Genomic DNA, 20,604 nt, shown 5'->3' with positions numbered 1-20,604 from the left:
TCGTTAACATTTATGTTCTTTACTCTGTAAGCAGGGATTTGTAATTTACTTTCTACCGTCCTTAAATCTTAACCTCCAGTAAAAAAAAAATAAGTAGATATAATTCTGAAGAGTATATTCCAATGGAAAGTGAATCCATTCTCGGCATAATGCATCACATTAGTAATTTATTTATTTAGTGGATGTTTGAATTTTAGCAGTCAGTCAAATATAAAGTGAATGGAGCAAACAAAAAGTTGTACTATGAGAACCTCATGGAAACGATAGCATGTGAATTAAAAAAAAATCTATGGATTCTACACCATCAGTATGCCCCTCTTAATCCTATCTTATATTGCAATAAATTAGATGTTTCGTTAAAAGCAAATACGTCACATGCAAAAGCCAAGTAAATACTATATAAGGCCATTCAGATCTGACAAATGACAGGATAATGGCATTTTGTTAATTCTGTAAAGATTATATTGCTGAGTGCTTTCAAAATTACCTAACGTACAAAAGTCTAGACTTAGTAGACAAAGAGTAACAACACATTGAATTCAAAGAAACAAATAAAACTCAGGGTGGGATTCTGTCTTGTTTTGTTTCGTTTTGTTAAAAATCATGTATTGAATTTAATTTTTAGTAAAGCAAGCATTATCTAATGCTTGAAAAATTTAAAATTCAGGGATAAAAGTTTACATCCAAAAAGATGATTGGAAAATTGTGCTTTCAGACTGTAGAATTAGTTTTCTGACAGGGTTAACCATCTCATCTTGCCATTGGATACTGGGAATTTCATCTATGTGATCAATGTATGTATGTGCAGTTCATATCCAGGTCCTGCAAAAATCTAAAACTGTGTGCTTCACTTTATGTAGCAAAGGCACCTATGTTTTTCTCCCTTTTGAGCAGAAGTTATGATCCAGTTTTCCCGCTGAAGGTGATTTTTCCACTGTCCCGTCACCCACGCTCTCTGCGTTGAGCAGTACAGTAAATCACGAGAGAAGGTGGCAGCTAACCCCTGCTTGCAATCGGAAGAAGTTGCTCTGTGGACCATTTGAAGAAGCTCTGGACTGATCACAAGGGGAAACCGAGCGGAACTGTGAAGCAGACGGACAGGAACAAAAGGCTATTCTGGTGTGAGGAGAAATCAGTCACTTCAGCTCCACAAGCAGATGTTGCTACTGGACTGACAAGTGGAACCTACTCCCGCTGGAGAAAGGTACAGTTTGCCATTGGGGCAGACACACAGTTCGTACACGGTCTGCCGGGAACTTGAGGAGCTGGGTGAAGACGATGAGAAAGAGCCAGTCGGTAGATTCCCCAGCCGGATTTTATCTGCATTCAAAAATATCTAGGGGGAAAAGAAAGTGCATTTTAATGCATTTTAGCATTCGACCTTCCTCCGAGCTTTACAACATGGTCTAATAAGAAAGACCAAACAACAAACAATTCTATTGGTTTAGCTGCCATGCTTTGTTGAACAAATTACATTCCTAGCTACAGCCCAGAAGCCTGGCAGCTATCTTCTCTTTCGAGACATGGTACGTTCCGACAGAAAGCCCTCGATCTGAAAAGCAATATTGCACAATCTGCTTAAGGGGCCAACCCACTTATTCAAACACCACAGAAAATTAATGAGTTTGACAGAGTCTCTCCATTTAACTTCTTAATCATGCCTCGTCTAAAGAGTATACAAAGAAATCGGGAGGCTCATGGAGAGGACATTACTGAAGGGATGGACAACTTATAAAAAGAAAGTTACTCAAGACCTAATTTTTAAAAACAGTCATAAAATCATGTTCACAGTCTAAAGGATACAGACAGCACGTAGATAATTTGCACCATTAACAATTATTAGCTATAATCAGGTTTGAAGTCTCCGTGAAACGTATTACCTGTACGCTACACTGACTTTGCTAGATTTTCTAATTTACAAAATTACTTCACTTATTCCAAACATGGACTTAACACTTTCAGGGACAGTGATCATATGGTTCTGACATGCAAGAGAAAAGTTTCAAAGAAAGAAAAACTGAATCATGAATCTGAATGAACAAAGAAAACTTTCTCTAGCTATTTCTTCATTCTTTTGTTATCTAGCTAATTACTGCCTAACTTGACAGGAGAATCCGAGATTACTCCATTTTTTTTCTATATATTTGCCCTCATCCAAGTCCTATTTGTTTCTCACTGGGACTCCTACCTTAGCTCCCGGACTAGCCCGCCAGCTGCCTTTCTTGTCCTCTTATAGCCTGTTTTATATACTGCTTAGTGAACTTCTAAGAAACACAGATCAGATCAGATCACCCCAGTGCTCAAAAGTCCCTGACAGCCAGCCTCCCACCACACTTAGCATGAATCTGGATTCCTTCCCATGGCCCACGAGCCCTCCATGATCTCTCTAACATCATTTCCTAGCATTCTCCTTGCTCCAGCATTTTCTCAAAGATATCTAAAGAACTCTGACCTCTGGGTTTTTTCACTTCCTATTTCTTTAGCCTGAAATACCTTTTTTTTTTCTCCATTTACAACTGGGTGGCTAGAAAACAAGGGTGGGAGGGAGATTTCTTTTTGCCTTTTCTATATTTGTTATTTTTAATAGTAAACTCCTTTATTTTTTTTAAATTTTGAAACACAGGAATCTATTGAATGCTGCAGATAAGAGAAAAATAATGCACGTGCCATAGACATGTATGTTTTAGATTTAGATATTTCAGATCCCTGTGAAAAGGTCACCCTCTAAAAAAGGGCTTTCTTAACCACTCTATGAAAATAACACTAATCCATTAGTCTCTCTTTGATGGCTTTATTTTTCTCTATAGTACCAATCCTTTCCTAACATTGTATTGAGTATGTATTCCTTCATTTATTGTTTGCTTCTCTCACTTGCAAGTAAGATCTACAGTTATCTTTGGGTCACAGAACAGTGCATAAAATTATACAAGTGCATGTTGTGTGAAACAATGTTCTTCCTTCACCACGGACATGTCTCTCCCCTCTAGGGCACAAATGTGCCCCTCCAGCAGAGCCCAGTTCATCCACTTCACCCTCCAGGAGTTTTCCCTAATGTTCCAAGATGGAAAGACTCTTCTTATTGGTTCTCCCACAGAACCTTATTAATATCTTATCTTCCTCATCATTTGATGATATTTTACAATCCTATTTATATCTTCCTTTCTCAAGTAAATTACATCTTCCTCGAAGGTGGAATCATACTGAAATATTTTTTATAACTTCAGTGTTTAACCCTGCAAATACAGCTTCCTCATAATGCAAATGGTCGTTGAATACATGAAGATTATAAAGTAAATGGATGATTGAATTTTTTAACAATATTCAAAGTTACAGAAGTGTGATTAAAATTTTGTTTGTAGGTGTCAAATGTTAAAATTTATCACTCCATAATTACTTCTGGGTTGAGTGACAGGAAAGCAAAGGGAAAGAAAGTGCTTCTGTTCTTATTTTTTAAGGAGACTTATTTTTTCCTGATAGGAAAAGTTGAAAGCACACAAAAGTAAGCAAAAGGAAATGACAACATATCTTGGGGTATAGAGGCTGGGTGTCATTTCTCTTGGCTCTGTGTCTCCTTGTTGAGGGACGTCAGTGAGAGTAACACCAACCGTTACACACTCTGGGCTCTTACACTTCTCCATAGGAAAAGAGGGATGAATAACTTCTCTACTGGTTGAGTTTAAGAGAAGAACTCTCGGGGCACCTGGGTGGCTCAGTCAGTAAGCGTCTGCCTTTGGCTCAGGTCAGGATCCCAGGGTCCTGGGATGGAGAGCTCTGCATCGGGCTCCCTGCTCAGCGGGAAGTCTGCTTCTCTCTCTCCCCTGCCCCTGTTCATGCTCTATCTCTCATGAATGGATAAATAAAAAAAAAAAAAAAAAAGAGAGAGAGCAAGAGAGAGAGGGACTCTCTCACAGCTCACCCACTGTCCCTCACTTCTTTTTTGTTTTTATAGATTTTATTTATTTGAGAGAGAGACGGAGAGAGGAGGAGCAGGGTGGAGGGGCAGAAGCAGAGGGACAAGCAGATTCCCCACTAAGCAAGGAGACTCTCAGCAGGGCTCTATCCCAGGTCCCTGAGATCATGACCTGAGCCAAAGTCAGACGCTTAACTGAGCCACCCAGGCGCCCCCCTCACTTCTTTTTAGGAGCTAGCATGTTTGCAGAGAGCAGAAATCCCAGACTTCATAAATGCCAAAAATATTATGGGGCAAGCTCTGGGACAGCGGGCTTTAGGTCTGCATGTTTGGAGATGTGTTCATGCTGAGGAAATATCAGGAGCTGGTGTTTTGTCCAAGAAACCTTGAGACATAGACGACAAAGCGTGCAAATGGAAAGTGGCGAGGACGCTCACGTGGGATGAATCAAATGAATGTAGGCTACTGGGAACGGTTCACTTATGTAGGTAGCACAGCAATGACTGGTACTGGTTAGCCCAGGGGCTTTGGAGTGGCTTGCTGACATAATGCCACCCCGCCGGCTTTTATAGTTACGCAACTGGTCCTCTCTGCATGCGGGTAGCTCTCATGAAGAGCTGATGAGAGGGGCAGTCTTTGTACAGGCAAGACGAGCAGGTGGCTCCTGTGTAAAGCAAGCACAGCTGTGGGAGCCTCATCAACAGAATTATCCTTGAAGGACTTGGGCCTTATTTGAAGCAGGTGTGGGGCCCCAGCATCGCCCTCCAGCTCTGCTCTCCACTCTGGGGCTACTCTCGACAACACATAGCTATAGGACAGTACTTAATTCCATAAGCTTCCAAGATCCTTACCATACACTCAGCCATATAAGGGAAGTATATTTTATTAATAAGTAACGTTTAAACGAATGGGGCCTTTAAAAAGAAAAGGATGTTTTCTTGAGATAGAAAAATAAATCATGAGGTAAAAAGAGGTGTTGTATATTCTTTCCAGCATGGCTTTGCCAGGTTTCTGCAGCATAGACGTGAGACATTCAGGGACCTTGGGAACAAGCCCCTGTATACCTGGAAAATTCCCTGCCTGCTGGCCATCATCGCTTTTCTTGCAGAGCAAAGCACCAGCTAAGGAGCAAGCCCAGTCCAGGGCAAACCAGTCTGCACCAAGACGGACTCCAGTACGGCACTTTCACAGACTTTTGCCCTCATTATAATACTGAAAATCATGCCCAGGGGTGGAGAGCTACCATGTTCATTAGACACGCCGCGCATGAAGAAGCAGGACCATTAAGTGCACAGGTGCTAATAAATCCCCACCTCTACCTGCTTACCTGTCACCCTTTTTCCACCTAAGTTCCTTTAAAGTATCCCATCTGACCTCTCCTTGGAGAGTCAGCCTGGGGATTCTTTCCTTTGTGCTGCCCCCTGGGGCTGGGTAATAAGCCCCGAGAAAGCTTGCCTGTGCTTTTACATTTGGGGTCGAGTCTTGTCTCTGCCATTGCTGGGTCCAAGGACCTGAGTCTGGTAACATTTTGCGACCACGAGGGGACTCTAAGATGAGACAGGACTCAGTGAAACCGGGGCTGCCAGACTCAGACCTCTATCCATGACTGGGTAGACTCTTTGTTTGCTCCTCTTTTCTTCCTTGAACCAAAGCGCATCACCTCAGTGTGCTGACTGCGCCAGAGCTCCTCCCCTCGGAGGGGGCGGGGGCTGTGCGGCTCCTTGTCGGGGGGCGGGGGCTGAAGCCACCGTGGGATTGGGCGGAGTTTGAGTCTCCCACCAGAGCGGGCACTGGTTCTTTTTTTTTTTTTTTGCTACGGGCACCTTTGGAAAAACGGACTCGTACTTAGGTCCCTTATGGTCATGACTTTGGGAGATTCTGGCCAGGACTAATCGCCCTGGTGAGGGGAAACAGTCCCTGTTTGGGCTTCTTTTTCTTTGTTCTCTCTCTTATCACCTTTTTTCCCCCACTCCCGCCCAAAGTCCCTGTTCCGTAACTTTGTTTTAAAACCTCTTTACTTTTGTTTTCTGTGTACTCCTCTGTGGGGAGAAAAACTGTGGACTTAAATCTGATTCACTTAAAATTAACTAAAAAGGAGTATTCCAAACATAAAGAGTAAAACCTATCCAAGTGCTCATGAGATGAAGCCATGCAGCCTCACACATACTAGAAGCTTAAGGCCTACAACTGTCTGAAAAGTCCTTTGTCTAATGATTTGTAATTTATGTTAACCCTGCAGCCAATGTTCCTTCCCTGTAAGCACTCTCTGTGAAGACTGTGTATCCCGCTCAGCTGACCTCACTTTAACTGGAATGAAACATTTTTCCTTTCTCTTTCTTTAAAGATTTTATTTATTTATTTGACAGAGAGACTAAGAGAGAGGGAGAGAGAGGGAGAGCGAGGGAGAGCGAGAGAAAGCACATAAGCAGGGGGAGCAGCACACAGAGGGAGAGGGAAAAACAGACTCCCCGCTGAGCAGAGAGCCCAACAGGGGCTTGATCCTGGGACTCTGGGATCATGGCCTGAGCAGAAGGCAGATACTTAACTGACTGAGCCACCCAGGCACCCCTTTCCTTTCTCTTCAAAAAAAAAAAATTTTTTTTTTTTAGAGTTTGTTCATTTTGCATCGACCATTCCTTGGTTGATGGTTGGTGGTTGACAGGATGTCAGAGCAGCTGGGTTGAGAACCCCAGGGGTTCCTCCAGAACTCAGCGCTTGGGACCAGCACCAGCCCTCGGTGGCCCTCTGACTTCCCAGCACCTCACAGGTGTGTGGAGGAGGTCTCCTGATCGCCAGACCCCCTCAATTTGAGTTGATGGCCCTGTTTTATTTGGGCTGTTGGGGGTTACTGTTAATGCTGTCTAGGTGGAAAAAATTTAAGGATAACCTGAGTCTCAACTGGCCCAGAGGGGGCTCTTTTGGCATGTCTAAGTTAGTTTTCTTGCACACAAAATTAGAAAAAGCTGTCCGTAAGACAAAACAACCCAAAACTAGGAAACTGGTTCAATTAGTGAAGCCCCCAACTTTTGGGGAGGAAGGAATGCTCAAAGTGGTACTCTGGGCTTCTGGTTAATTTGTTGCTGCAGCTTTGGATATCTTTGCATAAAACCAGCATATTCTAATTGGAAAATAAATAATTGACCCATAAATTATGAGGTAATCTTGCAATTAGATTTGTTTTCATAAAAGAGGGGGGTCTTTAGAAATTGGGTTTTTAATGTTTTTTCCACCAATATTAGTGAGACAAAGGCTAGATTTCGTTTGCATCTTGTTTGTGTGCATATGTGTCCATATGTGTTATAAATGTGAGATATTTTCTCTACCTCTGGATGGTAATTGCTAAAATTCATTTGTTAAGGGGCTCTATGTAATTGGTTTAATTGTTTTAAAGGCAAGTGCTTGTAAATATTGGGCATTCTCAAACTCATAAAGATAAAACCTAACCTCAATGTTTTCTTAAGTTCACATGATCTAGGATGAAGTTCCCTACATCAAGGCCTTTATGTTACTCCATAAAAAAGATGCTTCATGGGAAGGAACCCAGCTGATGGTCCAGAGACATAAGGATGAACACAAATCTCAGACACCTGACTCTCTTCCCAATAATCAGAATAATGAGAAAAAGGAGGAGAAAGGTAGGTAGACACTGGAAAACCTAAATCCACCTCCCCAAGCGCAAGCACCAGAACTGATGCCCAACCAACTACCTGCTTCTGTGCCTCTTCCAGGGGGCTAAAAGGCACCCAGAGAAAAAACATGTTTTGCAGGTGGGGAGAGATAAGAGATTGAGATGCTATCCAGGAGCAAAGAGCAGGCCTAAGCTGTTGGGCTCCCTCCTACGGAAAGACTAAAGCACCTCCCAAATCAGCATGAAGGGGCCCAAGAGCTCCCCTGGACTCAACCACCGACTTCAGATTTCCCTGCAAGAGCGCCAAGTAAAAGTGTCAGTGGGGAACAAACAGATTGACTTTTCAGTGGACACAGGTGCAACATATTTGGTATTAAAGCTAATTCAAGGTTGTTTAATTAAAACAGACTTGGTGGAGTTATCAACAACTCTCATTCTACCTGAATTTATTAAATTCATGTTGTATCTATTGCAGTTTGTCAGCAAAAAATGACTTATGTTTGAACAAACTAATGTTTGATTTTGTCTGTCTCATGAAGTTTTCATGGATAATTGTTAAGAACAAGTAAATTAAATGAAAAGATTTATAGCTTTCACAATCTTTGGTAATGTAAAACTTCAAAGCTTTGCTGGGCTAAATGATACATTGGGCTAAGTTCTTTGGGTATCTGAGGCTTTCCCAAATAAGACAAAATACTGAAACATTAATTATTAAACATAGATTTATCTGCTTTTGGCTTATTATAGAAAAATTAAAGATAAATTTGGGTCTCTTAGTAAATAAATTTTACACTATCAAATTGAAAGATGGTACTCTAACAGAAAGCACACGTTTTTAAAAATTATGAAAAGTATTCGTAATTTCTGATCTAAAGAATTCTGGTATAACAGTTCACAGTTGCTTATTAGATTTTACTAGAAATTGAATTGCTTCTAAGAGTTAAAATAGTGATAAATTTAATTGAGACTGCTGGAAATAAGGAAAACCAGTCTGTATGTAAAAAAAAAAAAAGTAGGAAATATGTTTGAAAAGACATAAGGAATGAAAATACATTTTTTGGGGGGATAAAAGTAATTTTTTCCTAAGACGAGACTGGTTATTTAGAGTGAGAAGGCTTAAGATAAAATCTGAATAAAAAAAGAAGGTTGTTGGGTGCCTGGGTGGCTCAGTTGACTGCCTTCGGCTCAGGTCATGATCCTGGAGTCCCGGGATCGAGTCCCACATCGGGCTCCCTGCTCAGCGGGGAGTCTGCTTTTCCCTCTGACCCTCTTCCCTCTCGTGCTCTCTATCTCTCATTCTCTCTCTCTCAAATAAATAAATAAAATCTTTAAAAAAAAAGGTTGTTGTAGAGGGTTTGTGGAGGGAATCTGGAAAAGAACTTTATATGTGGTCAGGACTGACTAAGATTGGAATAGATGAGCTTCAAAAGTACACTGGTATACAAATAAAACTTGGTTTTTCTCTCTGTTAAAAGACAAAGTTTTCTTGCATTGTTGGTCTGCTTTTGATAAGAAATTATAAACAAATTCTTTTTTTTTCTATATTTGCCCAGAAAAACAAGGTTTCTGTATGTGTTTTTATCAAGTCTTTGGTCACTTAAGAAAACAAAATCTTCTCAGTATCAAAGGATCTAAGTTTTGCTAACTACTGTATAATGCTTCGTATTTGCCTCTGGAATGTCTTGTCACCTAGATTAAATAATTAAATATTAAGATTTATAATAATCTGTGATCCTATTTAGGCATGTGCTTTAGAACTTTCTGAGGTTTTTAACAAATTTCCCCAAAATTCAAATTCTATCTTTTTTATTAACATAAAATAATAAAATAAAATTAAAAAAATTCAAATTCTAAAAGAAGTCTTTTTAACTAATTAGACTTGTTTATTTGGTAAGTTAGGTTACAAGGGAAGCATTATCAAGCAAATGATAACAAACCTTCTTAGGTTATATAGTAGGGGTCAATGCTATAATTGTTCTAGAAATCATATGAAATCCCTAAAATTTTAATATGTTCTGGTAAAAGGTCATCACTTGACATTCCAATTATTAAAGTGTGTGTCAGAAATAACTGGATTTCCTTGCCAACCACATGATAATGAACTCTCATCAGATCTTTAACCATGTCTGTTTTTGAGTCTGTCATTTACAGTCATTGTTCTGATGCTCTTGCAAAATGTGTTTCAACCTCGAGATTCATGAAAAGAACTTCTGACAAGTACAGGTTTTTGACACCCTTAATGTCATGAAACTAAACTGGAAAATAATTTCTGGAACTGCTGGGAAAACTGTATTTGAACAGAACAAAAATTAGTAATGTGGAACTATATAAATTGAGAAAGATGATGGTAGTTTTTATGACTCTTTTTGAAACAATGCTGGTTCTCTAATGTTGCTCTTCCAGATTTAAGGAAACATGTTCTCTTAAGATCCCTATGACTTACAGAAATTTGATAAAATATCCCTTTCTGAACAATTTGAGGCATTTCAGTTTTCTGCCTTCCCGAACCCTTCAGAATTCAGAAACTCTCCGTGAGTATTCTTTCATGGCAATTGTAATTGTTTACATAAGTTCAATAAGAATCTGTTCTCCTTGTAACAAGACACCATTAGAAACATTGGTTATATTACCAAGGCTTTGACCGGAATGTCCTATTTGAGAGAGACATGCATAGACTCAGATAGGACTAGACAGCTTTAAGGAACTAAGGTTGACTTTCTGGAACGAAAAGAGCCCCTTGGAATTGTTGGCCTGGTACTTTGCTTTTGGAGTTCCCAGATGAGTAAAGAAGGTCACTTCTTGGCAGGTGCAGGAACCTAAGGATCTGTGGGAGACCTCGAGAAGAAGAATTCACCCAAATCTACAGGTATTGCAGGCACATCTAATGACAAGTATCTGGCTTGGCTTCTGGCCTTGAAAGGCTATTAAAAGTTCAATCTAAAATTCCTTACAAAAGTTCCAGCAAAGCAGATTTAAGAGAACTTATGTGGTCAATCACCATTCTTGCTGTACTTATGTAAATAATTAGGTTAAGTTTGTTAAAACTAGACTTGTTTTACAGACAAATTATTTTTAATTTGGCTATGTTTGATGAAAATGAGGGTGATTTTAGAAAATTATGTTTCAATAACATGCCTTTTGTGGATATTAGATTCCAGTTCTGATTAATTACCTTTTAAGTGTTTGCCATTTGCCTATAAGACTCGGCTGGATCCTGAATTCTTCCAGTTTCCTCAAATATCTGGCTAAGCCTCTCCAGACTATGACTTTCAATCTTCTTGCATTCTCTTGTCTTGGACTCATTAAGAAGTAAATCTGGCCTTTTTTCCTGAAGGCCTGCAGACCAAAGCTAGAAAACTGGAAGTAAATTCCAGAGGGATTGCCATGGTAGCTCGTATATTGACAGTTCTCATGCTTGTTGTTCTATGGGCCCCTCAAAAGATCACCACAGACTTTGAACTGCAAATCAGAAGATCCGTCAGGTTGCTGCTGCCTGTTCCTGCTCTGTCTGAGGACGCTTCGAGCCTGACATCCGGAATCTTCTCATTGGCAGGACACGGGACTCAGACACCGGGTTCATAATTTGCTCCAATGGTCAACCTGTGTTTTCCTTTTGTTGTCACAGAAATACCTCTTATTAATTACCTGATTGCTTGCTGAACAAGGAGGAGCCTATGCTGTTATTAACAAACCTGTCCTGCCCAGGTTAATAAGAAAGATTGAAGTAAGTACAAAAAGGGTGTATGAGCGGGCATCCTGGCTGCATCGGTACAACCAAGGGACAGATCCTAACTATATTTGGTCAACCATCAAAAGGGCCCTCCCCAGTCTCTCTTGTTGGTTTGTTTTTTGTTTATTTCTGTTTTTTTTTTTTTTTTTCTTTCCTGGGACGATTGGTGGCTATTATTTTTGGTCCCTGTCTGTTAACCTGTTAGTAAAAATTGTGTCTTCCAATCTCCAGCAATTCCAAGTCAAGCTCATGGTGGCACAAGGATTCCAACCCCTACAACTACAGGAAGATCCAAGTCCCTCTGACTGCACAGAACAGTCAGCCTGAGATTTTCACACCTGCAGGGTAGGATAGGGACAATGCCCCCACTCAGCAGGAAGCAGTTTCAGAAGATGAGACCTGTAGTCCCTTCTCCTTAAGAACAAGAAGGATGAAATCTCTCAGAGGGGTATGAGACAGTCAGGGACCTTGGGAACAAGCCCCTGTGCACCTGGAAAACTCTTTGCTGCCTGCTGGCTCTTATCACTTCTCTTGTAGAACTCCCTACTGACTTTTATGCTTTTCTTGCAGAGCAAAGCACCAGCTAAGGAGCAAGCCCAGTCCAGGGCAAACCAGTCTGCACCAAGACGGACCCCAATACTGAACTTTCACCGACTTTGGCCCTCATTATAATACTAAAAATCATGCCCAGGGTTGGAGAGCTACCATGTTCATTAGACACGCCGCGCATGAAGAAGCAGGACCATTAAGTGCACAGGTGCTAATAAATCCCCACCTCTACCTGCTTACCTGTCACCCTTTTCCCACCTAAGTTCCTTTAAAGTATCCCATCTGACCTCTCCTTGGAGAGTCAGCCTGGGGATTCTTTCCTTTGTGCTGCCCCCTGGGGCTGGGGCATAAGCCCCAAGAAAGTTTGCCTGTGCTTTTATATTTGGAGTCGAGTCTTGTCTCTACCATTGCTGGGTCCAAGGACCCGAGTCTGGTAACTGATAGGCTTGCTCGTATCTCTTTCTGTTCTGCTAAGACAGTTACTGTGATACTGTTCACCTTCCAAATTCTAAAAGTGATATTTCTATTCTATATTGCCCTATAAACCATAGAATTGATCTGTTCTGAAACTCTTCCTGGTACTCCGAATCACACGCCTGAGCATTTAAGTCACGGCCCACTGTCTTCTCTGCACGAAGAATTCATTTATCCCTTTCTTACCCTTTGAAATCAGGCCGATCACTGTGATAGCAAATCTCAAGGGATTTACAAAATAAAAATTGTTTTCCTCTTTCTCTGTGATCCTGTAATGTATACGTTACTGCATTATTGCCTCTCATGTGCTATTATAACACTTTTTTTTTTTCAAAGTTCCATCTAGATTATGATTCGGGTTGTCTTCAGAGCTGTGTTTGAAATTCCTTGCAACATTATGTCTGAAATGACTGAATCTTCATCAGTGCAGAATTTTGTATGTAATTTCATTCTTATGCATTTTGTCTGTTACTTTGTTACCTCAATACCACGTTGTTCTGATTCTAACTATTTTAAAAACAGTCTAAGTGAGGGAGTTTACATCTTTCTATTTTGTTTAGTAAATGATCAGTATGCCTTTTCTGTGGAAAAGTCAGTAAAGCAAAGAGAAAGATTTCATATCATTTCACACTTTTTCCTAGGAAAATTACATGTTATTCTATTATAAAGTGCTATGCTTTTCTGTGTCTTTATGTTATTAATATAAAAAATGACCACAGCTGAAAATCTCTGGCTATGATTTATTTATAGCATAAAATATTCAATTCACAATTAAATGCTAACCTGTAATTGAATCCAAGGATTCATTCTGCTGATACACTGAATAAAAGAACATAAGTAAAGTGGTGCATAAATAGGAACAGAATAGAGATTAATAACCACCAATATTTATTATGAGATGATTCATTATGAATAATTTGAATGAAATGATTAGCATGATAAAAGCAACTCTTTAAAAAGGATGCAAGATATTTAAGAAAGATTTCCATCTTGCTGTGGCAGACAAAGTATTGTATTCTGTAATTGTAGGAGAAAGAAATCTTGAAAGGTAATATGGACATACTCTTAAAATATTATGAAGCGTATTTCTAGATCATTTAAGTTGTAATATCCATTAAGATGTTAATATAGTCCTGCCAGTAAGTTTGTTTATAAAAAAGAAGCAAAATATCCAATTAAAATTCACCCTGAGTCAACAACTGAAATAATGACATAAAGGTAAGGAAGGAACGTCCTCCTTCAATTCTATTGATTTCTGCCTTCATCTTTACATCTGAAGAGGCATAAAATGCTCCAGAGCATCTTTCTCAAGTTATTCTTCCATTCTTTTTCTTCTCAACTTGACCTTTATAAGCTCATAATAAAATAAGCATGAGAAGGAAGAAATACTAAGGGACTTAATTGGTAGAAACAGGAACACAATGGATTTAGACTTTCAAGGACTTTGGGAATTGTAGCAAAAATATACACAATATATACTGTGTATAAGGATTTGAAATAATTAAAATAGAATTAAAAACAAGCACACAAAAGAGTGACGACCAAGATGCCCAGGCAGATTTGAAAAAATAACAAATGAGAATCCTAAAAATGAACAACATAATTATTAAAATTATTTTATTTTTTTGGAGATTTTATTTATTTGAGAGGACAGAGAGAGAGCATGAGTGGGGGTCAGGGGTGGGCAGAGGGAGAGAGATAAGCAGATTCCTCACTGAGCAGAGGGGGGGAGTTACCCCTAATTATTAAAATTAAATGCTCAATGGAGGCATTAAATAAGTAATTAGAGACCAAAAAGGAACCTAGGCCTGTAGATCTGAGTAACTAAACAGAGTGAGGCACAGGGAGACAGAGAAATAGAAACTCAGGAGGAGAGGCTAAGAGATATGGAGGGTAAGGGAATGAAAGAAACACTATGTGTTTCTTTTTTTTTTTAATTTTATTTTATTATGTTGTTAGTCACCATACACCATTATTTTTTGATGTAGTGATCCACGATTCATTGTTTGGGTATAACATCCAGTGCTCCATGCAGTACGTACCCTCTCTTTAATACCCATCACCAGGCTAACCCATCCCCCCACCCCCCTCCCCTCTAGAACCCTCAGTTTGTTTTTCATAATCCATCATCTCTCATGGTTCGTCTCCCCCTCCGATTTCCCCCCCTACATTTGTTTCTTCCGAGTTTCAGAAAAGGGCCATAGAGGAAATGGGGAGTGGTAATAGGAGAAGAAGCAATGCTGAGAAATTTCCAGAACTGACAAAATTGTCATTCTGCTGGCACACCAATCACAGTGTATGTAACAAGGTACATGGAATGAATGTGTGCCTAGGGCATTCCAGTGCCAGATGGAAGACAAAGCGTTCTTTACAGCAGTGAGGGAACGGGAATCATCTTAAAGGAAGGACAACAGACTGACAGGAGATTCTTGGAGGAAATAAAGTAACATGGGAGAAAAATGTTAGCTCGTATCTATCTCCTTATCTAGGCAATAACAATTGAGCTAAATAGTAAAATAACTTTTGCTTCATTTTTCTTTTAGAAGAATATAGGAACCATTTCTACAGAAATATACAAACATCCAAAGTACTTTTTGGAAGACCAAAAAAGAAAAAAAAAAAAGACTGCCTTCATTCTTGATATTATCTTGATATCCATTATGTTTATCTGCCAATTCTGAAACTACAGGAATTTAGATGTCCCACTTATAATTGACTTATGAACAGGTATCTTTCCATAGAAAACAAATGGTGCTTTGTTTTAAGAAAATAATATCAGATTTACCAAATTTCATATTCAGGAAGTATTATATTTCCAAAATTTAAGCTCTCTCATGAATCAGTCACCTGGAGCAATATGAATATAATTAGAGAAGCACCCTCAGCAGTAAAGGGCCAGTCTCTGCCCCTGGGAACTCACCTCCCCTTCTGTAGACTGCAGATGGAGCTCCTTCCTGCAGGTGGCCTTGAAGTCTCCTGCAGCAGCACTCACCTGGACCCCTCGTGGAGCTTCCATTATCAAGGACCTGGTGGGTGATTCAAGCCTAAGAGCAAAACAAAAGACTCCTTCATAGTAAAAAGAAAAACAAATTATGATGGACTAAAAGATAACATTAGTAACTAAAACAAACAAACAGGTAGGCATAAATAAAAATCCTTTCCATTTCAGAAGCCAAAATGAGTGTTAGAATCATTTTTGATTGTCTTATCTATTTTTTGGCTTTTTATGAAACTCTTCATTTGCTAACATCAATTATTTACTCTCATTTGTTTAATGATTTGATAAGAGTTTCTTATGCTGTTTCCTTTCACAATGCACATGAAAAGTAGGTCTTTATAAGTTTACTTGTTTAAATCTTTTATATATTTTCAAAATTAATGATGGAGTTTTAATAAATATATTTGTACCAACTTAGCATGTAACTATCCCTCAATAAAGAGTCTTGCAAAGAAGAGAGAGGTTTAATGAAAATCATTAATATTATGAACTTTCAAGCATTCCACAGTCAAAATTTTGTAGACCTGAAAATTTTCAAACTACTCATTATACTTTTAGAAATTAATTAAAATGCAGGAAGAAGCCCTTTCCTACATCTTCCTACAGGAAGAGCTGGCCTCTACTGGCCCAGCAAAATGTCCACAGAATGAATGACATTAGCCTGAGAGAGAGCAAGTAAATGAGGGGTGATAACACCAGCTCAAGTATGATTAAAGATTGACTGCAGAAATTATGAGGGAAAAAAAAAAACAACTGTTTTAGATAGTTGTGCCTGCAGAATAGCTAGTTGGGAGGCAGTTTCAAAATTACCTTTAATTATAAAACTAGAGAAAAGGGCAAAAGAAGGCAGAACATGGAAGCTAGAATACAGTGGTAAAAAACTTTAGTCACTCTGTATTTCATGTATTTTTCACTAAAGCTTTAAGTCTACTAAATTACTCCTGAAAGATTCAATCTAAAGAGAAATTTTGTGGTGTATAGTTTATTTAAAAGAGCGATGCATTTCTTTGAATAAAATTAATTCTAAAAAGGAAAAAAAAAACACAAGTGTGAGCAGAGGGACTATCCCCAAGTTGGTCTTTTTGGATAAACACTGTTCTGGGCAGCGATTGTGTGTGGTTCCCTTGCCCACACAACTTTAAGACAAGAGTCCCCTCAGGCTCACATCTCACATTCACCATCATCCAGAGCAACTGGTTTCCTCTGAGGAAACAGATCCAGAGCTGTTTTGCAGGAAAACTACATCAAATAGTTTGAACTCTGAAGATCAGCTCTCTCTCAGTAGTGAAGTTGAACTTAAAGACTTTAAAGTGATATTGAAGGAGTAGAGCTAGCATTTAAAAGAAGTAAATTTGACATTTTCAATTTTTTTTCACCCACCAAAGCAACTTTGAAACTTTCATCTCTATGGGCCTCTTGGGACATCTTTATAAAATCCCTGGAGGGGTCAGATTTTGAATATATGTGTGTGTGTGTGTATATATATATATATATATATATATATATATATACATTTTTTAAAAGAAATGTTTGAATTTTTTTAGAAAAATAAAAATCACATTTTCACACAGCATTTAAAAACTTGAAAATAAGATAATTGTATTTTTCACTCATAATCCTCACACTTTGCACAAAGACTCTACATTTCTATTAAACTGTGTATTTTATAATTGATTTCTCCTAATACATCCCCAAATATATGCCATCTTGAGTAGTATATCTGTGACCACTACTATTTTCATTGGTTAAAAGAAATGTCTGTATTTTTTTAGAAAAATAAAAATCACATTTTCACACAGCATTTAAAAACTTGAAAATAAGATAATTGTATTTTTCACTCATAATCCTCACACTTTGCACAAAGACTCTACATTTCTATTAAACTGTGTATTTTATAATTGATTTCTCCTAATACATCCCCAAATATATGCCATCTTGAGTAGTATATCTGTGACCACTACTATTTTCATTGGTTAAAAGAAATGTTTGTATTTTTTTAGAAAAATAAAAATCACATTTTCACACAGCATTTAAAAACTTGAAAATAAGATAATTGTATTTTTCACTCATAATCCTCACACTTTGCACATAGAATCTACATTTCTATTAAACTGTGTATTTTATAATTGATTTCTCCTAATACATCCCCAAATACATGCCATCTTGAGTATTATATCTGTGACCACTACTATTTTCATTGGTTAATTATCCATAACATTAAATGTAATTATATAAGTTTGGATATGATGAACCATTCAAACAGAAGTCAGGTACGTAATTAAAATGAATTATTCTAAAACAGATTATGAATCTGACATTCAAGCAAACACAACTCAGTGAACTTGTAAGTGGCAGAAAAAGCACCCTTACTTTATCAAATAACTGATATGGTTTAGTTTGTTTCCAGGGATAAGGGTTGAGGTTCTTACTCATATATTTGATAGTAAGATACCCGTATTAAATGTGCTCATGTTTTTGTATCATATTTCTACTGTGTTTGACACTTGGTACTAGAGCATTAAAATATGTTAAGTCTTTATGGGCTTTTGAGTTTTTCCATTTTCATCTTTAGTAATTACTTAATCAGAAAATGTTTATTATATTCATCTTCATTTTAGACCTCAGGTATCCATCGCCAGCATAGCCATAGACTATTCAAACAGGCAATAAAGACTGAGAGATGGGTTCAAGAATGTTAGCCAGCAGCAATAAGACTCAATTTCAACATCTCTAAATTGAAAATTATAATATTTTCTTATGGGGCCATAAGATATGTCTTGGGGGAATTAAGGGAGATAAATATGTGGTGGGGTAGTATTTTGAGATACTGATGGGATTTCCTTCCCTGTCCCATTTCCTTGCAGTTCTGCCATTCACTACACCGTGTATTTTGCCACAAGCAGCAGAAGATGGAGCAGAGAAGTTGATAAAGAACTTTTAAGTTTCCTAATCTAATAGACATTTTGAGTTGAAGAAAACCTAGCCGTTTGGTGTGTTGAAAATGATTCAGAACATGGAAAAAAACATCAGAAGAAAACCAAAGTCAGTGAGAGCTTGTCGTATATTTCCACTTGTTGGAGAACTGTTTTCTTGATTCACAGGATAAAGATTTGGATGGGAAATCAACAGAATTGGTTTCAAATTGTTCTCTGTGTTCGGCTACCTGAAGCAAAGTCCTACGATATGGGGCCTTTATTCTTAGGTGTTAGAGGTCTGAGGAGAGTAGTGATATCTCAGGATGACTGAGGACAAGAAATCATGAGTCATGGGTCATGAGGCTCTCAATGACCAAATGTCACCCCAAAAGCTTTGGCACAGTGTAAACCCCTTGGTACAGTGATGTAACCCCAGGGAAAAAGAAGAGAACTGAATAGACAGGCTGAATTCCTGATACCAGGGCACTGGAGGCCAAACATGTATATACATATATACATATATACTTAATAATTTATATAATTTATATGTATGTAAAACTGCTCAGAGGACATAAAAACATTCAAAAAGTGGTAGCAATTTTATAGTATTGCTAAATCCTTCAAGTTATGAAGAGATTAAGACTGAATTAAACAGGTTTCAACTGTATGCTTTGTTAATCTTGATAAAACTAAGTGTGGTAATAATTAAGATATAATATAAACCTTATTTCCGCAACTATATGGTCAATTAATTTTCAACAAAGCAGGAAAGACTATCCAATGGGGAAAAGACAGTCTCTTCAACTCATTCTGTGCTTAAAATTTTGCATGGATTATCTCATAATCATCCCATCGATACTGAGAAATGCATACTCTATCCACATTTTACTTAGGAAGTAGTTGAATCTTAGTGTGTTTAAGTCATTTGCTTAGGATTAGGTAACTAATGCAAAGATCTCAGAATCTCCAAACCCACCTTGAAAAAGAACAACAATGTTGTACTATATGTTGGCTATCAGAACATAATAAACAAACAAACAAATAAATAAATAAATGCAAAGGCATTCCAGGCATTCAAAAAGCAAAACAAAACAAAACAAAACCTTTAAGCATTTTGAGCACTTCAAGCAAAGCTATAATAATGAAGAGAGTTGCTGGCCTGGCATAAGAATAACAAATACATCAATGGAATAACATAGAAACTCTAGAAATAGACTTTAACAAGTATGGTCATCTGATTTTTGACAAAGACAGTAAAGTGATCCAGTGAGAAAAAGCAAAGTAAAAACAGTGCTGGAATCTCTATAGGGAGAAAATGAACTTCAATCTATACCACCCACTGTTATCAAGAGTAAAAGCTAAAACATAAGACTCTTATTTTTTAAATTATTTTTTTAAAGATTTATTTATTTTAGAGAGAGAGAGAGCGCGGGCATTTGTGTGCAAGTGTGGGGAGGGGCAGGAAAATATCTTTATGACTTGGGAGTAGGCAAAACTTTCTTAGACCACAAAAAAGAATGACAAGTAAATATTTTAAAACATAAGTTATTTGTCTTCAAGATGAAAAGCTGCTTTTCAAAATCCATCAATAAAATTAATATATCCATAGACTGGGAGACAACATCCACAAAATACAGATGTTACAAAGGACTGGTGCCACGATATATAAATAATCTTCCAGCTCAAAGATAAAAATACAAAAAACACAATTAAAATATGGACAAAAGATTTGAACAAACACTTCACTAAACAATATATATGGTTGTTCCATATACACATGAAAAAGTCATTAATGTCACTACTCATCAAGTAATGGCAAATTAAAGACGTGGAATACCACTAAACATCCACCAGAACGGCTCAGATTAATAAGAATGCTAACACTGAATACTGGGGAAGATGTGCAGCTACTGAAATTCTCATTTATTTTTAGCAGAAAATGATATAATCACTTTGGAAAGCTCTGACATTTTCATATAAAACTTAATACATGCCAGTTATATCCCATGTGTCTATCAAGAGGGAAATGCATAAATAAAATATTGTATGTTCATATAATGGAATAGTAACCGGCAGTAAAGCAGAAAGAACAACGAAAGAACTACTGATACAAACAACAACACAGATGGATCTCAAAAATATCATGTGGAGTGAAAGAAATCTTGCAAAGAAGAGTACATATTGTAGATTAATTTATATTTAGTACTAGATTGATCTAATCTAATCCAGGGTGAAAAAGGTGAGAGAAAATATTGCTTCTGAGGGGTAGTGGTGGGGATTTCCGGGGAAGGGCATAAGAGAACTCTCTGGGTGATGATAATGTGTTTTTTTTTTTTTAAAGATATTTATTTATTTATTTGAGAGAGAGAGAGAGAGAGAGAGAGAGCAGGGGGAAGAGCA

The 20,604-nt window shown here is 37.9% G+C and overlaps 1 protein-coding gene across 3 annotated transcripts in view; it reads right to left on the bottom strand.

Annotated features, from left to right (window-relative positions):
- Positions 1-1,141: 1,141 nt before the first annotated feature.
- Positions 1,142-20,604, bottom strand: part of SGCZ (sarcoglycan zeta) — a 463,311-nt gene continuing 443,848 nt past the window's right edge. For all 3 annotated transcript variants that reach the window (XM_028099878.1, XM_028099879.1, XM_088020938.1), the window contains 2 exons: positions 15,212-15,335; positions 1,142-1,336 (listed from right to left, as the gene is read on the bottom strand). In XM_028099878.1, coding sequence (XP_027955679.1) covers positions 1,142-1,336; positions 15,212-15,335 — 319 coding nt within the window. The remainder of the gene's footprint in view (positions 1,337-15,211; positions 15,336-20,604) is intronic.

This window comes from Eumetopias jubatus, unplaced genomic scaffold (assembly GCF_037043125.1).
Source record: "Eumetopias jubatus isolate StellerSeaLion01/CBP00866 unplaced genomic scaffold, mEumJub1_p1.0 scaffold_2, whole genome shotgun sequence".
Classification (NCBI taxonomy): domain Eukaryota; kingdom Metazoa; phylum Chordata; class Mammalia; order Carnivora; family Otariidae; genus Eumetopias; species Eumetopias jubatus.
This window is presented reverse-complemented; position numbering and strand designations above follow the sequence as displayed.